The sequence below is a fragment of the Bicyclus anynana genome, chromosome 27, assembly GCF_947172395.1.
Source record: "Bicyclus anynana chromosome 27, ilBicAnyn1.1, whole genome shotgun sequence".
NCBI classification, from domain to species: Eukaryota; Metazoa; Arthropoda; class Insecta; order Lepidoptera; family Nymphalidae; genus Bicyclus; species Bicyclus anynana.
This window is the reverse complement of record NC_069109.1, coordinates 6,334,783-6,353,951: the sequence shown is the minus strand read 5'-3', so window position 1 is coordinate 6,353,951 and position 19,169 is coordinate 6,334,783. Positions and strand designations below refer to the sequence as shown.

The 19,169-nt window shown below is 39.6% G+C and overlaps 1 protein-coding gene across 1 annotated transcript in view; it reads left to right on the top strand.

Moving 5' to 3' along the window:
* The first annotated feature begins 439 nt into the window (after positions 1 to 439).
* Positions 440 to 19,169, top strand: part of LOC128198033 (leucyl-cystinyl aminopeptidase-like) — a 31,907-nt gene continuing 13,177 nt past the window's right edge. Inside the window, exons 1-13 of the mRNA XM_052890058.1 lie at positions 440 to 566; positions 6,835 to 6,926; positions 7,476 to 7,532; positions 8,186 to 8,332; positions 8,883 to 8,964; positions 10,114 to 10,235; positions 10,845 to 11,017; positions 11,567 to 11,673; positions 13,865 to 14,045; positions 15,631 to 15,830; positions 16,560 to 16,639; positions 17,375 to 17,487; positions 18,289 to 18,446. Coding sequence (XP_052746018.1) covers positions 6,863 to 6,926; positions 7,476 to 7,532; positions 8,186 to 8,332; positions 8,883 to 8,964; positions 10,114 to 10,235; positions 10,845 to 11,017; positions 11,567 to 11,673; positions 13,865 to 14,045; positions 15,631 to 15,830; positions 16,560 to 16,639; positions 17,375 to 17,487; positions 18,289 to 18,446 — 1,484 coding nt within the window. The 5' untranslated portion in view covers positions 440 to 566; positions 6,835 to 6,862. The remainder of the gene's footprint in view (positions 567 to 6,834; positions 6,927 to 7,475; positions 7,533 to 8,185; positions 8,333 to 8,882; positions 8,965 to 10,113; positions 10,236 to 10,844; positions 11,018 to 11,566; positions 11,674 to 13,864; positions 14,046 to 15,630; positions 15,831 to 16,559; positions 16,640 to 17,374; positions 17,488 to 18,288; positions 18,447 to 19,169) is intronic.

The following is a 19,169-nucleotide window of genomic DNA, read 5'->3' as shown; positions in this document are numbered from 1 at the left end:
TTTTTTTATTGCTCTCTAAATATTTTTTTTTTAAAGTTTACCTTAATTTCTTTTCTGTGCCAATTTTAACAAAAAAGTCGATTGGATGAGTAGCTAAAGCTTAACAAACCAATATGGTGTTTCTTACATTGTATAGGCCAGCCCTTGGTTCCTAGCCTATAGTAGAACGCGCCTATTATAAGTTAACAATGTCGCTTGACGAAAATAATTGCAATTTGCAATATTCGAGAAATCTCACTAAACCAATAGTAACGCCCCACGAAACGCTAATTTCTAGAGGGTTCAATACACCCACAAATAAACATTCTACCCCTCTCTCTCACCCCATCATCTGTCTCATTCTCACCCCCCAACAACTATATAGCCGTTTCATCCACAGTTTTCTCGGGGAAAATCGATCGACCCAACATTTCGCATCTTGCCTTCATTGGAAGTGAACGTGACTGTTTTTCACAGTAAAACCGCATTTTACGTGTGAAAAAAAAAAGTTGAGTTGTGTTTTAAAATAAACAATTGAATATAGTGCTCGCATTGTGTGTGTATCTTTTTTGTGAGTTTTAATACAGGTGAGTTTTTTATTTATTTATTGGTTGTACGCTACTTTGTGGATTCATCTGCATAGGTACGTTTTTCAGAAAAAAAGGAGTATTGACAATGATTTTTTTATACTATAGACATGCCTACAAAATGACTTAAAAAGTGATCCGAATTTAGCGACTCCATTGAGCACACATGCACAATTTGATGTTTACTTACATTTAATTTATTAAATCATCATCTCCTTACCCTTATCCCACTTAAGTGGGGTCGGAAAAATATGTCAATCTTTTCCATTCGTTTCTATTACACGTCAACTCATCATCCACTCCTTTTACACACATGTCCTCTTTCACACAATCCAACCATCTCTTCTTTGGCCTTCCTCTCCTCTTATGTCCTTCCACTTGCACATTCAACATTTTTCTAGTAATATAAAATATCCTTGAGTATTGGTATAATAAGCATGTGCTTATAGGTACAAGATTATAATCTATATCTGTGATAAATTTTGTTTACATCCGTTCAAAGTTTTTGAGATAAAATTGGTATAAGCCAGAATATGTTTTAAATAGGTACCTATACTTGCAGATTTAGGAACCTAAGTGTTATCTACCTAATGATCGATTTAATATAAACCAAATAGTTTCTGTGGTATACTAGATGGAACAAACCTCAGTTGTATTTTTGTTATGTCTATGGTTTCCCACTGCATTTTTACAAGATATTTAGCTATGTTTATTTTTTCACAAGATATTTACCTTAGAAGATTTAATATAAGACTCTTTAAGAATTGATTAACAACGCTTCTATAGACGTTTTTAATACATAGGTACAATGTTCTGCGATTTTTTTTCAATAGCGAAAATCAAAATCTCCCTTAGATTTCCATTGTGGTCACCGACTTCTGCCTATCCACAGGAAACAAATTTGGCAAAAAAAACATAAACAATAAATATCACAATTTTTTTTTATATTAATTCATTTGTTTGCACACCTCTTTGCAATTTTTTATATTATTTAGGTATTTTCAAGGCGTGCATACCTGAATATCATTGATTTCGAAGAAGATGAGTCGGTACACAGTACATAAAAATCTACACTGAATATGATTTCATCTTTTATCTATGGATTTTATTTATACAGGCTGTTCAGAAATTAGCCTTTCGAACAAAATGTGAAAGATAATGAATTTCTGTATCATGACATTTATTTTAATTAATTTTAGAGTTATCTCATAATGATAATCGTGATTTCGTATTTCTATTTAAATCCAGTTTATGAAAGTAATCCATTCAATGATGTTAAATAAAACATGAAAATATTAAAAAAAATGGGAATATCCAATCAAAGTTAAAACTATGGTATCTCGCGACTATCAAGCTATCGATTTTTTGCAAAGAAGTGATCTTTATCACCCTCTTTCTAATACACCCTCCTTGTATATTTTATAAGGGTTAGAAATATTGGTACAAAACAAAACCAAGTATTTCAGCAGTGACTCTTCGAACAGTTTTGAAGGATTAGGTTAACTTAGGACTACCAAGCTTAATTTAACCATATATTTATTTAAATAACTTAGTAATTTATTTAAATAACTTAGTAATTTATTTAAATAACTTAATTTTTATTATAATTTTTTTTATGTACCTATCTATATTATGTCCGCATGAATGGAGGATTTAGTATTATTTCTTCTCTCATTTATTTATTTGTTTTTTGTTTGATTCTTAACAATCGTAATAAAATATAAACCGGTGGTCAGGGCTCCTCACAATACGCGCCGTCTCAAGAATCACTGCCTTCTGTATCCGACTCTTGATCCAACAGTTAAGAAGCTTTCAGCTTCTTAATATGTTGGTCGAAGCTTTTAGATATAAAACCATTGACTAAAAAACTATCGGAACAATAATAGTTGACTCAACATTCCACATGGCGATAATCTCGTGAGCAAGGTCCAAGTATTTTGATACTTTTTTCTTTTCGGCTTTTACCTGATTACCGTCATGTGGAACAGTAATATCAACAATTATTGCACGCAATTGGCCTATTCACTATAATGTCTTTATTATCAACCTATTAAAGTAAACATCATATCAATTGACATCCACCAGTAAGCTACTACTACTACTACTACTACTACTACTATATCAACCCATATTCGGCTTACTGCTGAGCTCGAGTCTCCTCTCGGAATAAGAGGAGTTAGGCCAATAGTTCACCACGCTGGCTAAATGCGGATTAGCAGAATTTACATACGTAAACAATTAAGACAATTCTCAGGTATGCAGGTTTCTTTACGATGTTTTTCCTTCACCGTTTGAGACACGTGATATTTAATTTCTTAAAATGCACACAACTGAAAACTTGGATTGGTGCATGCCCTGGACCGGATTCGAACCCACACCCTCCAGAACCGGAGATAGAGTTCATATCCACTGGGCTATCACGGCTACTTTATGTATTTATACTATTATCTTATATATCTATTACATTATATATTTATGCATAATTCATAGTTTTTACATTTCCTGATCACACAACTCGACATTGTGATTTGTAGACAATATATTTAGGTATTATTTGTTTAAATAAATTCCGCTTGAAATTAAGACAATTATGCACATTATTGTCCGCCTTAGTTTTGACATGCTAGTGCCCTATCTCTAGTATACTAATATCGTTGTAAAAGTACATTGAAACATGGAGCAGAACCCTACTTTTTATCACGGTAAAATGCATGGATAAGCTAGATATTACTAGAATAAAAAAATATTCAATCACGCCGAGACACACCGAGCATAGCTCGTTCTATCGCTACAGTTGCTAGATTGTCAATATCCGGTGGATGGAACCGGAAGCTGTAGCAATTATTGAACGGAAAGACTTTTTGAATTTCGTTCAGGAGTCGTTCGATTTGCGGATTGGTGTGCATTTTCATCATGCTGCGTTATTCACTTAGCTTCACTTGTTACTATGTATGTAAGAAAATCTTGGAATCTTAATTTGACCCACTTCCCGGTGTCTTTCGATTAGGATGAAATTTTGCACACGCTCTGAGCTCTGATGAGACAATACATGACTAGCTAACAAACGTCATTACCAATTCAATATGGTGGCCTCCCCAAGATGGCGTACTAGCTGTTTGAAATCCACACCCATGATAGATATCAAATGAAACGTTGTCAGGAATACGAAAAAAATAGTCACGTGACTTAAATCCAATATGGTGGACGTCCAAGATGGCGGACATGCTATTAGAAATGCACTCCCATGATATGGCTATCAAGCGTGTAATTAATTTATCTGCGTGTGTGAAGTCTGCCAATCCGCATTTGGCCAGCGTGATGGACTCTCCTCTAACCCCTCTGATTCTGAAAGTAGGCTCGTGCTCAGCAGTGAGCCATATATTATGGGTACAATACAGAACCTACTTTTTGCAATCAGTTACCAATATTTTAATTCTTTAAAAGCGATGTATCAACATTCAAAATAGCGTACTATTTCCATTAATATTTCTGCACAAAAAAAAACACAAATACCATAAACCGCCTATCTCGCACAAAGCTTTAACAGAACGCACTCCAATGTACTAAGTGCTCATCCTCTTTAGTCTATGCCCTTTCATAAAAGAGCAAGCAAAGAAAACATGCGCCCAACTGTAAACAGGGGTGCCACGCGCGTTTATCCATAAAGTATTTCTTTTTTTTATATTTTAAAATTGGATGGAATTGGAATTTGTCTGCCTGTCCCGTGTTTTTGATGCACGAGCATCACGCTGAAACTACTAAATGGATACAAATGAAACTTGCCAAAATTCAAGACCATAACATGTAGATGATCTTAGGATACTTTTTGTCGCGAAAATAAAACCAAAATGGGGTGTAATAGGGGTTGTAATGAAAGCCCTTAAATTTTTCATGTTAAATTTGTAAAAAGTGGTACCTATGTGAATTACTAAAAATGGTTGAAGTTTTTTTTAATATAAATCGCTTAGATTTTGCGTTATATTTTAGTGGACTATTTATTATGAATAAAACATGCGAACATATAAATAGAAGGGTGTGAAATAGGGAAAGTTTATATCGATTTTCACGCGGACGAAGTCGCGAGCGTCCGCTAGTTTAAAACATAATGGCCAATATTATTTTTAAGTTGGTATTACTACCAGTTGAAACTTTAAGGAAAGTAATTTCTCCCGCCGCCCCTTAACACATACAAATGAAAGCATCAAAGACCTTGCGTGTGACGCAATCATAATGACGTCATAATTCCCACTAGAGTCGCGGGAGGCGTGACCCCGCACTCTTTGACGCGCACTCATCTTTGACTGCGCACTCAACACTGGCTAGAGTGGTAACTTGATCATAAGTTATGCCTGCACATTGCAAGGGACTAGGGATTTTAGGAAGGAATTTTCTTTACGCAGCTAATGGTTCATAGTAAAGTTGAGGCACCACGTGTTATTGACGACTGATCATATTACCAGAGCCTTGCAGGGGCCCTGTATTACAATAGGTAGGTATTTATCGCAGCGTAGCGATGCATCAAGGGCTCCCGATTGTTTACAATCTTGCGACTACGACACACTATCTATGTGTTATAAAGGAGATGGTCCAAATTTGTACGGAACCCAGGTCCAGTCATTGTACCCTGGCAAATATAAAAAAAATATTTTTTAACTATTTTTGATTATACAAATCTACGAATTTACTTTAATTCTTTCTAATAATGTTCATTCTCTCCCAAGAAATGCAACATTATTGGGTAATAATGGCGGATTGATGACGTTTTCAATGCAGTAGTCGATGTGACGTTTGCTGTCAGTTGTCAAGTCACAGTGGCTATATGGGCGCCATCTTGATATAACTCAAAAACTTGGGTTTTAATTTTATTTAGTTAGACTTATTCACTCATTTAGATTGTAATAAAATCCTTGTATTTTTTACATTTTAATGATACGGACCATCTCCTTTGTGGTAAAACCTTTAGAGTTGGGGTTTAGTATTCTTACAGTGGAATTCATAGACGTTGTAGGGGCACCCCCAGGGGATCATTCAGCCGCTGAGAGTCGAATTTAAAGTCTATTTGTTTGAGAATTTGACACTCAGCAAGTGAATGATCCCCTGGGGGTGCTCCTACAACGTCTATGAATTACACTGTTAGAAGACACACGGCAACTCTACCATTCAATAACATTAAGAAAAGTAATTTCTCCCGCCCCCCTTAACACATGTGAATGCATCAAAGCCGCGGCGTGTGACGTAATCATAATGACGTCATTATCCCCTCTAGAGTCACGGGAGGCGTGACCCCGCACTGTTTATCGCGCACTCAAAGTGTTAACACGTTTGCTGCGGCACTAATTTTTCAGTAATTTACCAGTACAATACGAGGTTTTTTAACCTCGTACTAAAACTTTCTGTGGTGTGGTACAAGGTTAATTGACCTCGTGCCATGCAATACGAGGTTTTTTGACCTCGTGCCGTGTAATGCGAGGTTTTTTGACCTCGCACTAAAACTTTGTGGTGTGGTACGAGGTTAATTGACCTCGTAACGCAGCAAACCTGTTAACTTGATCATATTAATGCCAGTGGCGTAACTTGCCTCGCAAGGGCCCTGTACCGAAATTATTTTGGGGGTCTAAATAACGGGTAAAGGTAAATAACAAAAGCAACAAAAATGCTCGTTTAAATTAAATATCACCATCATTCATCAACCCAGCTCACTGCTAAGCTCGAGTCTCCTCTCAGAATAAGAGGGGTTTGGCAAATAGTCCACCACGCTGACCCAATGCGGATTGGCAGACTTCACACACGTAGAGAGTTAAGTAAATTCTCAGCTATGCAGGTTTCCTCACGATGTTTTCCTTCACCGTTTGAGACACGTGATATTTAATTTCTTAAAATGCACACAACTGAAAAGTTTGAGGTGCGTGCCCCGGATTGGATTCGAACCCACACCCTGCGGAATCGGAGGCAGAGGTTATTTAAACTGGGATATCACGGCCAAAATAAATATTATGACAGTGACTTAACTAATGTAGGATGTTTACAACTTTTGGGCATGTTTAACCCGGATAAATAGCAATTTTTATTACTTTTGTCCCTTCTGAAATGAAAAGTGTTAGTTATTTTAAAAATTAAAAGTTAAAGTTTAAATAAAATTAACTTTTAAGTTAGAAAATTAACGTTTAAGAAGAAATTAAATATTAATTTTTCGCTGGTAACACCGCAGGGTGCTAGTTTGTTCATAATGAACTTCGTCATAGTGACGCCTGGCTGTATTCACTTGTAGCTAGCTGCCGGCATGCCGTGGTCGTGAGATGGACGGTATTCAGATGGAGCCCATCGGCAAGTACAAGGCCGACCGCAACGGCTCCGCTAAGGGTAAGTGGTCACCGCCACACATATTATAGGCACATTTTTGTGCTTTGCTCCTATTGGTCGTAGCGTGATGTTATGTAGCTTATAGCCTTACTCGTTAAGAGTGTGCAATATGTAATTTGGTGGTTACAAATGGTTCTGTATTTCAGATTCTGGAAAAGTTAGGAGCTTGATATTTGGGTAAATGATATTTCAAAGTGTTAGCTTCGTTATGACTATACAAAATACACAATTTGTAAAACTTTTCTCGATAGTTTATTTTTTTGAAAAATACATGTTTTGCTCACATTTTTCTTTCAATCTCAGGAAAAGCAAACTTATTTTCTTAAATTTTTGTTTTGTATAGAAAATTAGGTATACATCTTGAACATGGCCATTTTGTTTTTCGTTATGTTGTTTAATTTACTTGCAATTAGGTAAAAATGGTTTTGGCGCTCACGTCATAAAATTTGCGTCGCGCGTCAATCGCTCCGTGCTTTTCACTCACGTGAAAATCATATAAAATACGCACGAGCTGTAATTACTATTTTAACGAGTCATCGTCTCTTGCAGCGGCCGCTTGGCGTAACATGGTGGATCAAGATCTGGATGACGTAGCGTTTTTGGCTGGTGAGTTTGGCTTTTAATTATTTCTTCTTACAAATTAGTCTGCTGCACTACCGTGCCATGATATTACAATGTATGTTCAGAATCAGATACAGTGTTTTGTGCTTACAGCCATAAAAATTACCTCCTCGGACGGGTTTATTATATGTATAATTTCATCACGTTATCGCCGCGTAGCAACGACTCACGGTTCGGACGGCTTCAGTGTGCTCGTGGCGTTCGAGCCGTCCACATCTCTTGTTGTGTAATTTTTTATGGGTTACTTGAGATAGGCAGGGAGAGTGACTTGAGTGGAAAAAGGGAGTGTTTGTTAACAGTCAAAGGATCCTTTAACCCTACACACATCGTTCACAAGTGCGTGACTTCACTCAAGGTCATTCTCTGCCATTCTAGGGTCTTATTTTGGTTACAGTTTGATTTGTTAATTAAGTTGTCCTGACAAGTGTTATGAATCATAACTTTTGTTCGACATTGGATTTCCCCACACACCCATAAATTAATTCCTCGCAAATGGTTCCATACTGGCATATAAATAATATTTTCAAGACTCAAAAAGACCCTGAGATAAGCATCAAATTTAAAAGCTGTTCCTAGCAAATAGAAAATAAATTTTCACATTCAAAGTCCTCTAAAAATGGCTTGTTTACTCATTGCAGACACGGACAAAGCACGCGAGGCGCGCGAGCTAGGCGACGCGCCAGTCGCGGTGTGCTCCCAGCGGCGCGCGATATGTCTCGCCGCGTTAGTCTTAGCCGCGATGCTGTCCACCGCGCTGCTGATAGTGTACGCCACTCCACAACCCGGTAAGTTAGCCTGTATACTCGGCGACGCGCCAGTCGCGGTGTGATCCCAGCGGCGCGCGATATGTCTCGCCGCGCCAGTCGCCGCGATGCTGTCCACCGCGCTGCTGATAGTGTACGCCACTCCACAACCCGGTAAGTTAGCCTGTATACTCGGCGACGCGCCAGTCGCGGTGTGCTCCCAGCGGCGCGCGATATGTCTCGCCGCGTTAGTCTTAGCCGCGATGCTGTCCACCGCGCTGCTGATAGTGTACGCCACTCCACAACCCGGTAAGTTAGCCTGTATACTCGGCGACACGCCAGTCGCGGTATGCTCCCAGCGGCGCGCGATATGTCTCGCCGCGTTAGTCTTAGCCGCGATGCTGTCCACCACGCTGCTGATAGTGTACGCCACTCCACAACCCGGTAAGTTAGCCTGTATACTCGGCGACGCGTTTGTCGCGACGTTATTAACCCACTAAGATGCGTTTCTATTACAGGTTTTTTTATGAGGCAAAATTCAAAAGTCATATTCAAGCAGGCTAAACTAATCAGTTGATTATTTTGTTTATAGATTGTCCGTGCGCAGCAGAAGCAGAACTATTACCTGGTCAACCTCCCACGGGGTCGGAAGAAAACGCCACCGCTGCCAACAAGTGAGTAAAACAAACAAAAAAAAAATAAAAGTTGTACGACACCACAAACTTTACCTATTCATATAATACTAGCGGACGCCCGCGACTTCATCCGCGTGGAATTCAGTTATTCACAAATCCCGCGCAAATCCAGAGTAAAATCTATTTCCATTCCAAATTTCAGCCAAATCGCTTCAGTAGCCGCAGCGTAAAAGAGGAACAAACATACTCACACACTTACACACTTTCACAGTTACACACAAACTTTCGCCTTTATAATATTAGTAGGATAGTAGGATTACTACACTGAGAAAAAAATCCTGGTGCGCCATACTTATAATACGTAACAAATCAGACACTATTATGCGTATAGCCGGCACTATGTTGAGTTCTTGCTCCAAATGTAACATGGTGTTGCTTCTAAATTGCAACAATGCAATGCAACAGGCCGTTGGTTAGTTGCTATCACGTCTGTCTTTTATGTCAGTGGATGTGTATCAACTGATGATCTTGGTGAACCAATTTTTTGTGACTTTTTTCCCCCAAGACTGTGATTGACCTGCCAATGCATTGGTAAGCAATGTGTTAAAAAAACATTTACTTAGTTGAGGTTATTACACCATTCATGAGTTCCTTAATGATAAAGATGCTTGGATTCCATTGGATCAGCTTCCACCTTCACACAGGAAGTAAAACTATAGGAAATTGTAATGTAATCAATTGTAAATTATAATATTGTATGATTTGTTTTTAAAAGAGCAACTGTTGAGTTTCTTGCCGGTTTCTTCTCAGCAGAACCTGCCTTCCGAACCAGTGGTAGAATCTTTACAAATAGTCAACTGACGTATCAAAAGTGCTTGTAAACTGAGCCTACTTGAAATAAATGAATTTTGAAACGCTACAGTAAGCGTCATTACTAAGTATACGGCATCTATTGTACGTATCCTGCACCTTATAGTAAATAGTAATGTGCAAGCTCCTTACGTAAGTAGCTCATTTAAGTAGCTTATTTTTCTCAGTGGATAGAAGTATAGATTAGGACTTGTAAGGTGGTAAGACTGGGGACTATAAGAGACTATAAGGGACTATAAGGGACTATAAGGGACTATATTGGGACTAAAGCGTGTTGAGTTTTTTTCACTTAAAGAAGAACGTATTTATCTATTTCAGAGAGCGTATAGCCAGCAATGGGATGGTGTTTCCATGGCGCGGCGCGCGACTGCCCACGTTTCTGATCCCCAAACACTATAGTCTATGGCTACATCCCAATTTGACCACGGGAGAACTAAGAGGTAAGTTATTTTTGAAGTATAACTTCTTTAAGCACACTTGGGGTGAGGCAAAGGGACGTTGAGAGGGCGAGCTTCAGTCCCACTCGTTTCGAAGTGTTAAAAATTCATATAGGAGGGTAAACCGCTTCATAACGTAACGCGTTACGGCGCCTCTACGCCTTGCCTCTTTACGCTAACTTTACGTTTCAATGGAACGGTAAGTTAGCGTATCGAACCCAGGATCGGTTTGTTAAGAACAGATGCACTACCAACTGTTGCAGATAGGTCGTCAAAATTTTCAAAAGTTTCATTGGAAGTTCTGGTACTCTATACACTTATATTCGGTTTCGGAGGTAGATTAAAATCCAACCTTACGCTAACTTTCCGTTTTGATGAAACGAAAAGTTAGCTTATAGAATATGGTGGCACATGCGCCAATTATACGTCATGCGTATAACTAGCCACCATGTGCATATGGTGCGTGTAACAGTTCGTGTTTCTTAAAAGTTTGTCACGATTCACGATAATACTACGTATTATAAACGTCATAAGGCAACTGTCACCCGCACCATCCAACTTCGCGCGAAGTATAAGTTTCAAACATTCTCAAAAGTCTCATTACTCTTTCAGGCGAGGTGTCGATAGACTTCAAGGTGGACCGCGACACGTTGTTCGTGGTACTGAATGTGCGAGACATGAACGTGACAGAACGCGTGCTGTTCCGAGCTGGTGGCACGTTTGGGCCTAAAGTGGTTAAGACGTTGGACTACCCGCCCGCTGATCAGACCTACATAGAGTTTAAGGTAACGAATTGGAATAGAACTTCAATTAATCCTTCCCAATTCTGGTGAAAAGGAGATGGTCCAAAATTGTATGGAGCCCAGAATCAGTAATTGTACCCTGGCGGAAATAAAAGAAAATATAAAAGAAACTATTTTTTAACTTTGATTCTTTCGAAATGATATTCATTCTCTCCCAAGAAATGCAACACTATAAGGATAATAATGGATGGATTTGAAGTTTGCTGTCAATTGTCATGTCATAATTACTTTAATACTGAATTAACTCAAAAACATGGGTTTTAATTTTGTTTATTTCTTTTTAATTAGTTACACTTATTTACTTATTTAGATTTTAATAAAATCCTTGTATTTTTTCAATTTTAATGATATGGGGTACAAGAGACCTTAATGGACCATCTCCTTTCTTAGAAGAATATGACAAAACTCCAATATATTTTTTTTAAATTTAATGTTAGCGTGCTATTTTTTTAAATTGCGCCGTTGCATGATACTTATCGTTCCACAATAAAATGATTTCAAAGTAAAGTATTGACCGTATCTTGTTTTCAGGAGAAACTGCGGCGCAAGTATAACTACACGCTGAGTTTGCGTTTCATTACCAAACTGGACCGTAGCGACAAACAGCGTGGCTTCTTCTTGGCCGGCACACATAGACAGTGAGTAACTTTGACTGAGAGGATTTTATGATTTTTTTTACTTGGACAGTTGAGAGTCTAGACTCTTAAAACCTTCTACTTCCCTAAGTTACTATGATTCAAACAAAGTGGTTTACTTTTACTTATGGTAGCAGCTTTGTTAACGTTTGTCAGCACATGACAAACTTTTAGCTTTAAAGATTTCAGTTAAATCAGCTTTCAAGAATGACCAATATTCTTCCCCTTCAACTAGTCGGAAAAGACTATTTTAGGAGCGGGTACGATAATAGTCCAGCGAACGGGGATCGAACCACAACCTTTCGCTGATGAATCCGTCCCCTTTACAGTGGTGCTGTTGAAGATTGAGCCTCTGACTCCGATTCCGGAGAGTATGAATTCGAATCCGGTCCGGGGCATGCACCTCCAACTTTCAGTTGTATGCATTTTAAGAAATAAAATATCACGTGTGCTCAAAGGGTGAATGAAAACACGAGGAAACTTGCATACCAGATAATTTTCTTAATTCTCTGCGTGTGTGAAATCTGCCAAACAGCATTGGGTCAGCGTAGTTACTAAGCCCTCTCATTCTAGGAGAAGGCTCGAACTTAGCAGTGAGCTGAATATGGGTTGATAATGATAAAGATAAAGATAAATATACTTTATTTGCACACCACAAAGACAAAAACAAGTGAAATAAAAAACAAATTAGGAAGAGATCAGCATACAAAAGGCGGCCTTATCGCTAAGTAGCGATTTCTTCCAGGCAACCTTCGGTTTAGGAAAACTTAAGGACATCAGCAGGTGGCGTAAAACAAAAATAACCATAGTATTAGTAATACACATACATACAAATAATTTACATCCTAATACATAAACAATATTACACAAATACCTACAATATTGAATAAAATACATATCAAAATATACTAATAAATACCTTATATTGAAAAGAAATAATATATACAGATCGACTTTACTGCACCAGATAATGAGACTTTACGGCATTTTTAAAAATGTCCAGTGTCTTTGATTGCCGTATATTTAAAGGGAGAGCATTCCATAACTTAATGGCTTGCACAACGAAAGAATGTTTATAAAATTTCGTCTTATGCACGGGTAAACATAGAGTTAGTAAACGACACTGTCTCAGTTCAGACTGCACTCCCTGAAACGTAAATTTCTCCTTCAGATACACAGGAGATTTTGGATTAAACAACACACAGTACAAAAGTGAAAGTACATGCAGATCCCGGCGACGACGAATAGGGAGCCACTTGAGCTTCTGACGGAATTCAGAAATATGGTCATATTTGCGTAGGCTAAATATGAACCGAATAGCAAGATTTTGAAGTCGCTCAAGTTTATTGAGTTGGTCCTCAGTTATATTTAGATAGCTCGCGTCCGCATAATCTAAAACCGAAAGAAGAAGAGAATGTGCTAACATAACTTTAGTAGGAATTGGTAAAAATGATCTTAAACGTCTCAGTGAGCCAAAAGTAGCAAACATCTTTTTACTCAACTCTTTGACATGCACGCACCACGACAACTGGTTATCAAGATGTACCCCAAGATCTTTAACTGTGTCACAAAAAGGAATAGTGGTACCATTATACAAAACTGGCCGGAGATCTACCCAATCAACTCTTGAGATGAGGGCAGGACTACCAATAATAATGGCCTTAGATTTTAGGGGATTTACCTTGAGCCCATACTGTCTGCTCCAGATATCAATTGCGCTAAGGTCACAGTTTATAGCAGAGACAATGATGATGATTATGTTGAAGTTTCTATAACATACATTATAGAATATGTTTATTTATAACTAACAATGCAATGGCCGGACTATATAGATAACTCACCCACTGAAGTTCGGAAACACTATCACTATTGTAACATAACAAATGGAAGACGACTATCCATTCTGAGAACTCGATTACACTGAACTGCTCAACCCGCAGGCTACAGTGTGGCAGGGCGCCTCCACTCCGTCAAGCGTATCAGACGCCCGCCATATTGGTAGCGATGCTATTGGACGAGAGTCACGTGATCAGTCTTTCACGGTCTTATTGATTTGAACAGTAAATAATTATAACCCAATTACATGAAAACCTGATTCTAATATTATCACCATAATTAACGTAGATTTTGCTAAGCGATCTAATAACTCACTCACCGACATGTTCATTACATTACGTGTCAAAATCGTTCACAGTCGCTGCGCAATCTCCCGTTTCTGGCTGACTCACGCAAGATCAGCGTTCCCGTGTCTGGACGAGCCACACCTGCGCGCCACATTCAAGCTGACGGTGGTGCGGGACCGGTTCCACGTGTCTCTCACCAACATGCCCATTGTGGCCACTGAGGAGGCTGGCTTTTACCTGGGCCATAGACTGGTGAGTTTTTTTAATTCCATTTCCCTTCCAATCAATCGTGAAGATTTCTAGTGGATTAGACATATAACGGGTGAGGATTTAGTCCATGACTTCCAGAGTCCAGCTTTAGAGTGGAAGTAGCGTGAAATTAATGAGTTTTCAATGTTGGATAGCTAAATTAGCGTTATAGCGTTAGCAGCAAGTTAGCGTCGTCGTTTTGCAAAGTAGTTTTACTCGTATATCATGGAGCGGTAAATTAGTGTGCCTGGCCATGCCTCACCTGCGCGCCACCTTCAAACTGACGGTGGTGAGGGACCGGTTCCTCATGTCGCTGACTAACATGCCCATCGTGGCCACTGAGGAGACTGGCTTCTACTTGGGCCATAGACTGGTGAGTATCTTTAATTCCCTTTCTCTTGCAATCTGGATACCTGTTTTGTCCACGACCAGATATTTGTATGTTCTGTTTGTTTATTTTATTTTATTTTATTACTCGTGTGTGGACAAATAAAGATATATTCTATTCTATTCTATTCAATCAATCCTGAAGATTTCTAGTAGACATATTAGTGGGTGAAGTTTTAACCCATGACTTCAGAGTCCAGCTCTAGCGTGGAACTTTTGAGGCTAATTGTTGGATAGATGACTTATAATAGCGTTATAGAGCAATAAGTTAGCGTTTTTTTCATTTGTGTATTACCTACTAGTTTATGGAAATATGTTACTCGATGATAATGTAGATTTCTATTGAGTTCGGTCCTGTCACAGTTCAAATATTGAGATTTTAATGCTAAATAGCTAACTTAGCGTCACAGCGTTATAGAGCAATAAGTTAGCGTCGTGGTTTTGCAAAGTAGTTCTATATCATTGAGCGGTAAGTTAAGTTTATATTTTAATATTACTCGATGATAATGTAGCTTTCCATGAGTCCGGTCCTTTCACCGTGAAGTTAATGAGTTTTCAATGCTTGATAGCTAAGCCACTGAGGCTGTCTTCTACCTGGGTCATATACTGGTGAGTTGGCGTCGTAGGTGGATAATAGTTTTATAAATACTGAGATGATATTAGCATGGATCATAAAATTAGCGCCATAAAGGCATTGTAGGTAAAGTAGGTTTTTTTTTTTAAAAAAAAAGAATATTTGCCATATTTTTTTAAATATGACCAATATTCCCATTCCCCTCCAACTAGTCGAGAAAGACTGTAATTAAGAGTGGGTACGACAATAGTCCAACGGGGCGGGGATCAAACCACCACCCCTCGGTGATGAATCCGACCGCTCTTACCGTTGAGCTATTGAGGCTCTAGTTATAGTTAGCCCTTGACTACAATCTCACCTGATGGTAAGTGATGATGCAATGTAAGATGGAGGCGGGCTAACTTGTTAGGAGAATGATGAAAATCCACACCCCTTTCGGTTTCTACACGGCATCGTACGTCTTTGCCGGTAGGGTGCCTCCAGCCAGACCTAGACCAATTAAGAAAACCTCCAGCCCAGCCGGGGATCAAACCCAGGACCTCCGTCTTGTAAATCCACCGCGCATGCCACTGCGCCACGGAGGCCGTCTTACTCGTACTCGTATGATCTATAGGACGTTTATTCCAGCTCCAAGACGAATTCGCGGTGTCCCCACCAATGTCCCCCCACATGATGGCGCTGGCTGTCTGCCGCCTGCAGAGGAGGGCGGCGCCCCCCCTGCCTTCGCACAACGCGTCCGAGCCCACGGAGGCGCCGGACGAGCTGGCACTACCTCCGCCAGAGGTCAGCCTGTACAGCGACCAGCAGGTCATACTGGACGAGGCTGGGTGAGTGATTGTGTGGTTAGAGTCAAGATTGTCAATATATGCCAAGAGTTCTTTTTGTATGCCAATAAAAATATATAATAAACTTCCTCATAGTCTAAAAGAGATGCCCTGGTCAATATTTAAATGTAAAATTTATAAATTATTATTAAAAAAAAAGTCATTATGACGTTCAAGATTATTTTATGGTCATGGACATTTTCTAACTTATTATTTTCTAATTGTGACATTGTATTAATTTAGATTCTTTTTTTTCTTAATTCAAATGTATTTAATTATTTAAGATAATTCAATCACCAGTTATGGTAAAATGTATAAAGGCTCAATTCTATATTATAATATGTACCATCATGTTAAACCTACATTTTCATGAATAAAATATCATTCATTCATTCATTCATTCCCCTTCCCCTTTGTGTTGACCCTTTCCCCTTTCCTCCCTTTATGTTAATACTAGCAGACGCCCCGCGGTTTCACCAGCATAGTTCCCATTCCCGTGGGAATACAGGGATAAAATATAACCTACTAGCTGACGCGGTTTCACCCGCGTGATTCCCGTTCCTGTAGGAATACAGGGATAATTTATAGCCTATCGCCTTCCTCGATAAATGGGCTATCTAACACTGAAAGAATTTTTCAAATCAGATTAGTAGTTCCTGAGATTAGCGCGTTCAATCAAACAAACAAACTCTTCAGCTTTATATATTACTATAGATTTGTATGTATTTGCAGTCCGCTGCTGGAGTGGGTGCAGAAGACGATTCAGCTGTTCGCGTACGAGCTCAACACGTCGTATCCGTTGCCGAAGTTCGGTAAGAGTCTTCTGTCTTCATCATCATCATCATTTTCGTCGTCGTATTCGTCATCGTCTTCATCTTCATCTTCATCTTAATAGCCTACAAGCCCTTGAACAACAATTACCTGTGAAATGACCCAACGTGAATAACGCTTAGAAAACTGTTGCTATAACAGAAAATAACTCTGAGCACCATACCGTCATTACTGAGTACGCCAACAGTTGCTCTTTTAAAAAATCATACAGTATTATAATTTACAATTGATGACAGCATTACAATTTCTTATAGTTTTACTTCCTGTGTGAAGGTGGAAGCTGATCCAACGGCCTCCAAGCATCTTTATTATTAAGGAACTCGTAAATTTTGTAGTAACCTCGACTAAGTAAATGTTTTTTGACACATTGCTTAAAGCTATCACAGTCTTGGGGATCTTGTTATAGAAGAGTACACCCAAACCTACAAAAGGTTTTCTTACTCTTTGGAGACGATATGCAGAAAAAACTTATGCCCGTGTTTAGTAAGATGTGGGTTTAAATCTCCTCTTCGTTGTTATTTTTCTATCACTATTTTGGGAACTCGTGGAGGTTTATTCATTATCAACCCATATTCGGCTCACTGCTGAGCCTCCTCTCAGAATGAGAGGGGTTAGGCCAATAGTCCACTACGTTCGCCCAATGCGGATTGGCAGACTTTACACACGCAGAGAATTAAGAATGTTTTTCCTTCACGATGTTCTTTCTCCTCATACAGATATCGTGGTGGTGGAAGGCGGCACCCAGTACTCCGAGGGTTGGGGTCTGATCACGCTGGCGCCGTCCATGCTGAGCGACACCAAGGTGATAGCCAGGCTCTTGGCGCAGCAGGTGAGAGCGTGACATGCGATTTTGTGGTGGGAGAAAGTCTTGAAGACTTTGGTCTTCAGGACGGAAACGGTTCTCCTGATTCCTGATCACGGCTGCTTTTGGAAGCGCCTGCGTGATATATGCTTCAGCGAGACTGGCGATTGTGTTTGTGAGCTGGTGGGGGAGGACCTCCACCATGTCCTGTGGGAATGCGGCGATACGAGGATCTCCGGAGTGCAATGTTGGAAGGGATCGTCAGAGAAGAGGCGGGACCGGTGTACTACCAGGATCTCGTGAACAGTTTTTACCCAACTTCAAAAAGGAGGAGGTTCTAAGTTCGGCTGTATCGTACTGACTCGAGAATGTATTAGTTTTTAATTTCGTATTTGGCGGGGCGACACCGTCGCGTTCCTTGCGCTTCATCTGCCTATAATTGGTTAATCTGTTTTTTTTTTTGTTTTTTTTTTATTATCTACAAGTTAGCCCTTGACTACAATCTTACCTGGTAGTAAGTAATGATGCAGTCTATGATGGAAACGGGCTAACTTGTTAGGAGGAGGATGAAAATCCACACCCCTTTCGGTTTCTACACGACATGCGTCTTTGTCGGTAGGGTCGTAACTAGCCACGACCGAAGCCTCCTACCAGCCAGACCTGGACCAATTAAGAAAACCTCGATCGGCCCAGCCGGGGATCGAACCCAGGACCTCCGTCAAGTAAATCCACTGTGCATACCAATGCGCCACGGAGGCTGTCAAAAGCGGTCTGTAGCGGTCAGTTCTAGCGATTCTCTTCTTGAAATAAACAATGTTTGTTTACCAGTGGTTCGGAGGGTTGGTCTCGCCTCGCTGGTGGAGCGCCCAGTGGCTGCTGGAAGCGCTGACGTCAGTGCTGGGAGAGCGAGCTCCTGCGCTGGGGGGGGCGCCAGCAGAGCGGGAGCAGGATGCGCTACTGCTGGACCATGTGCTGCCCGCTCTCAGGTAGGCAATTGCTAGTCATCACTAACGTATTCGGCTCACTGTTGAGCATGAGTCTCCTCTCAGAATGAGTTTTTTATATAAAGAAAGAAAGAAAATAAATTTATTCATATCTAAAAGTTACAGACAGTCAATAAATACCTTATCCTAATGACAGCATGTCTGTCTGTAATCCTTAAGAAGAAAGGGTGTACAGCTCAGCATATGCCGTGCATACAAGCATAATATACGGCGCTGATTTTCAGCTGAGACCCGTGTGACGTCACAGCTAATATGAATACATTCAAATAAACAAAATTAAAATAAGCAGCAAATCATCATCATCTCCTTACCCTTATCCCACTTAAGTGGGGTCGGAAAAATATGTCAATCTTTTCCATTCGTCTCAATTACTTGTCAACTCATCATACACTCCTTTTACACACATGTCCTCTTTCACACAATCCAACCATCTCTTCTTTGGCCTTCCTCTCCTCTTATGACCTTCCACTTGCACATTCAACATTTTTCTAGTAATATGACTTTCCTCTCTACGCATTACATGTCCATACCAAGCTAACCTTCTACTCCTCAATTCTTCTGTCACTGGCGCCACCTTCAGACTTCCTCTTATATACTCATTCCTTATTTTATCTATTCTTGTCACACCACACATCCATCTCAACATACGCATTTCGTTCACATGCATTCATTTACTATCCTAAAATAAGCAGCAAATATGTGTTA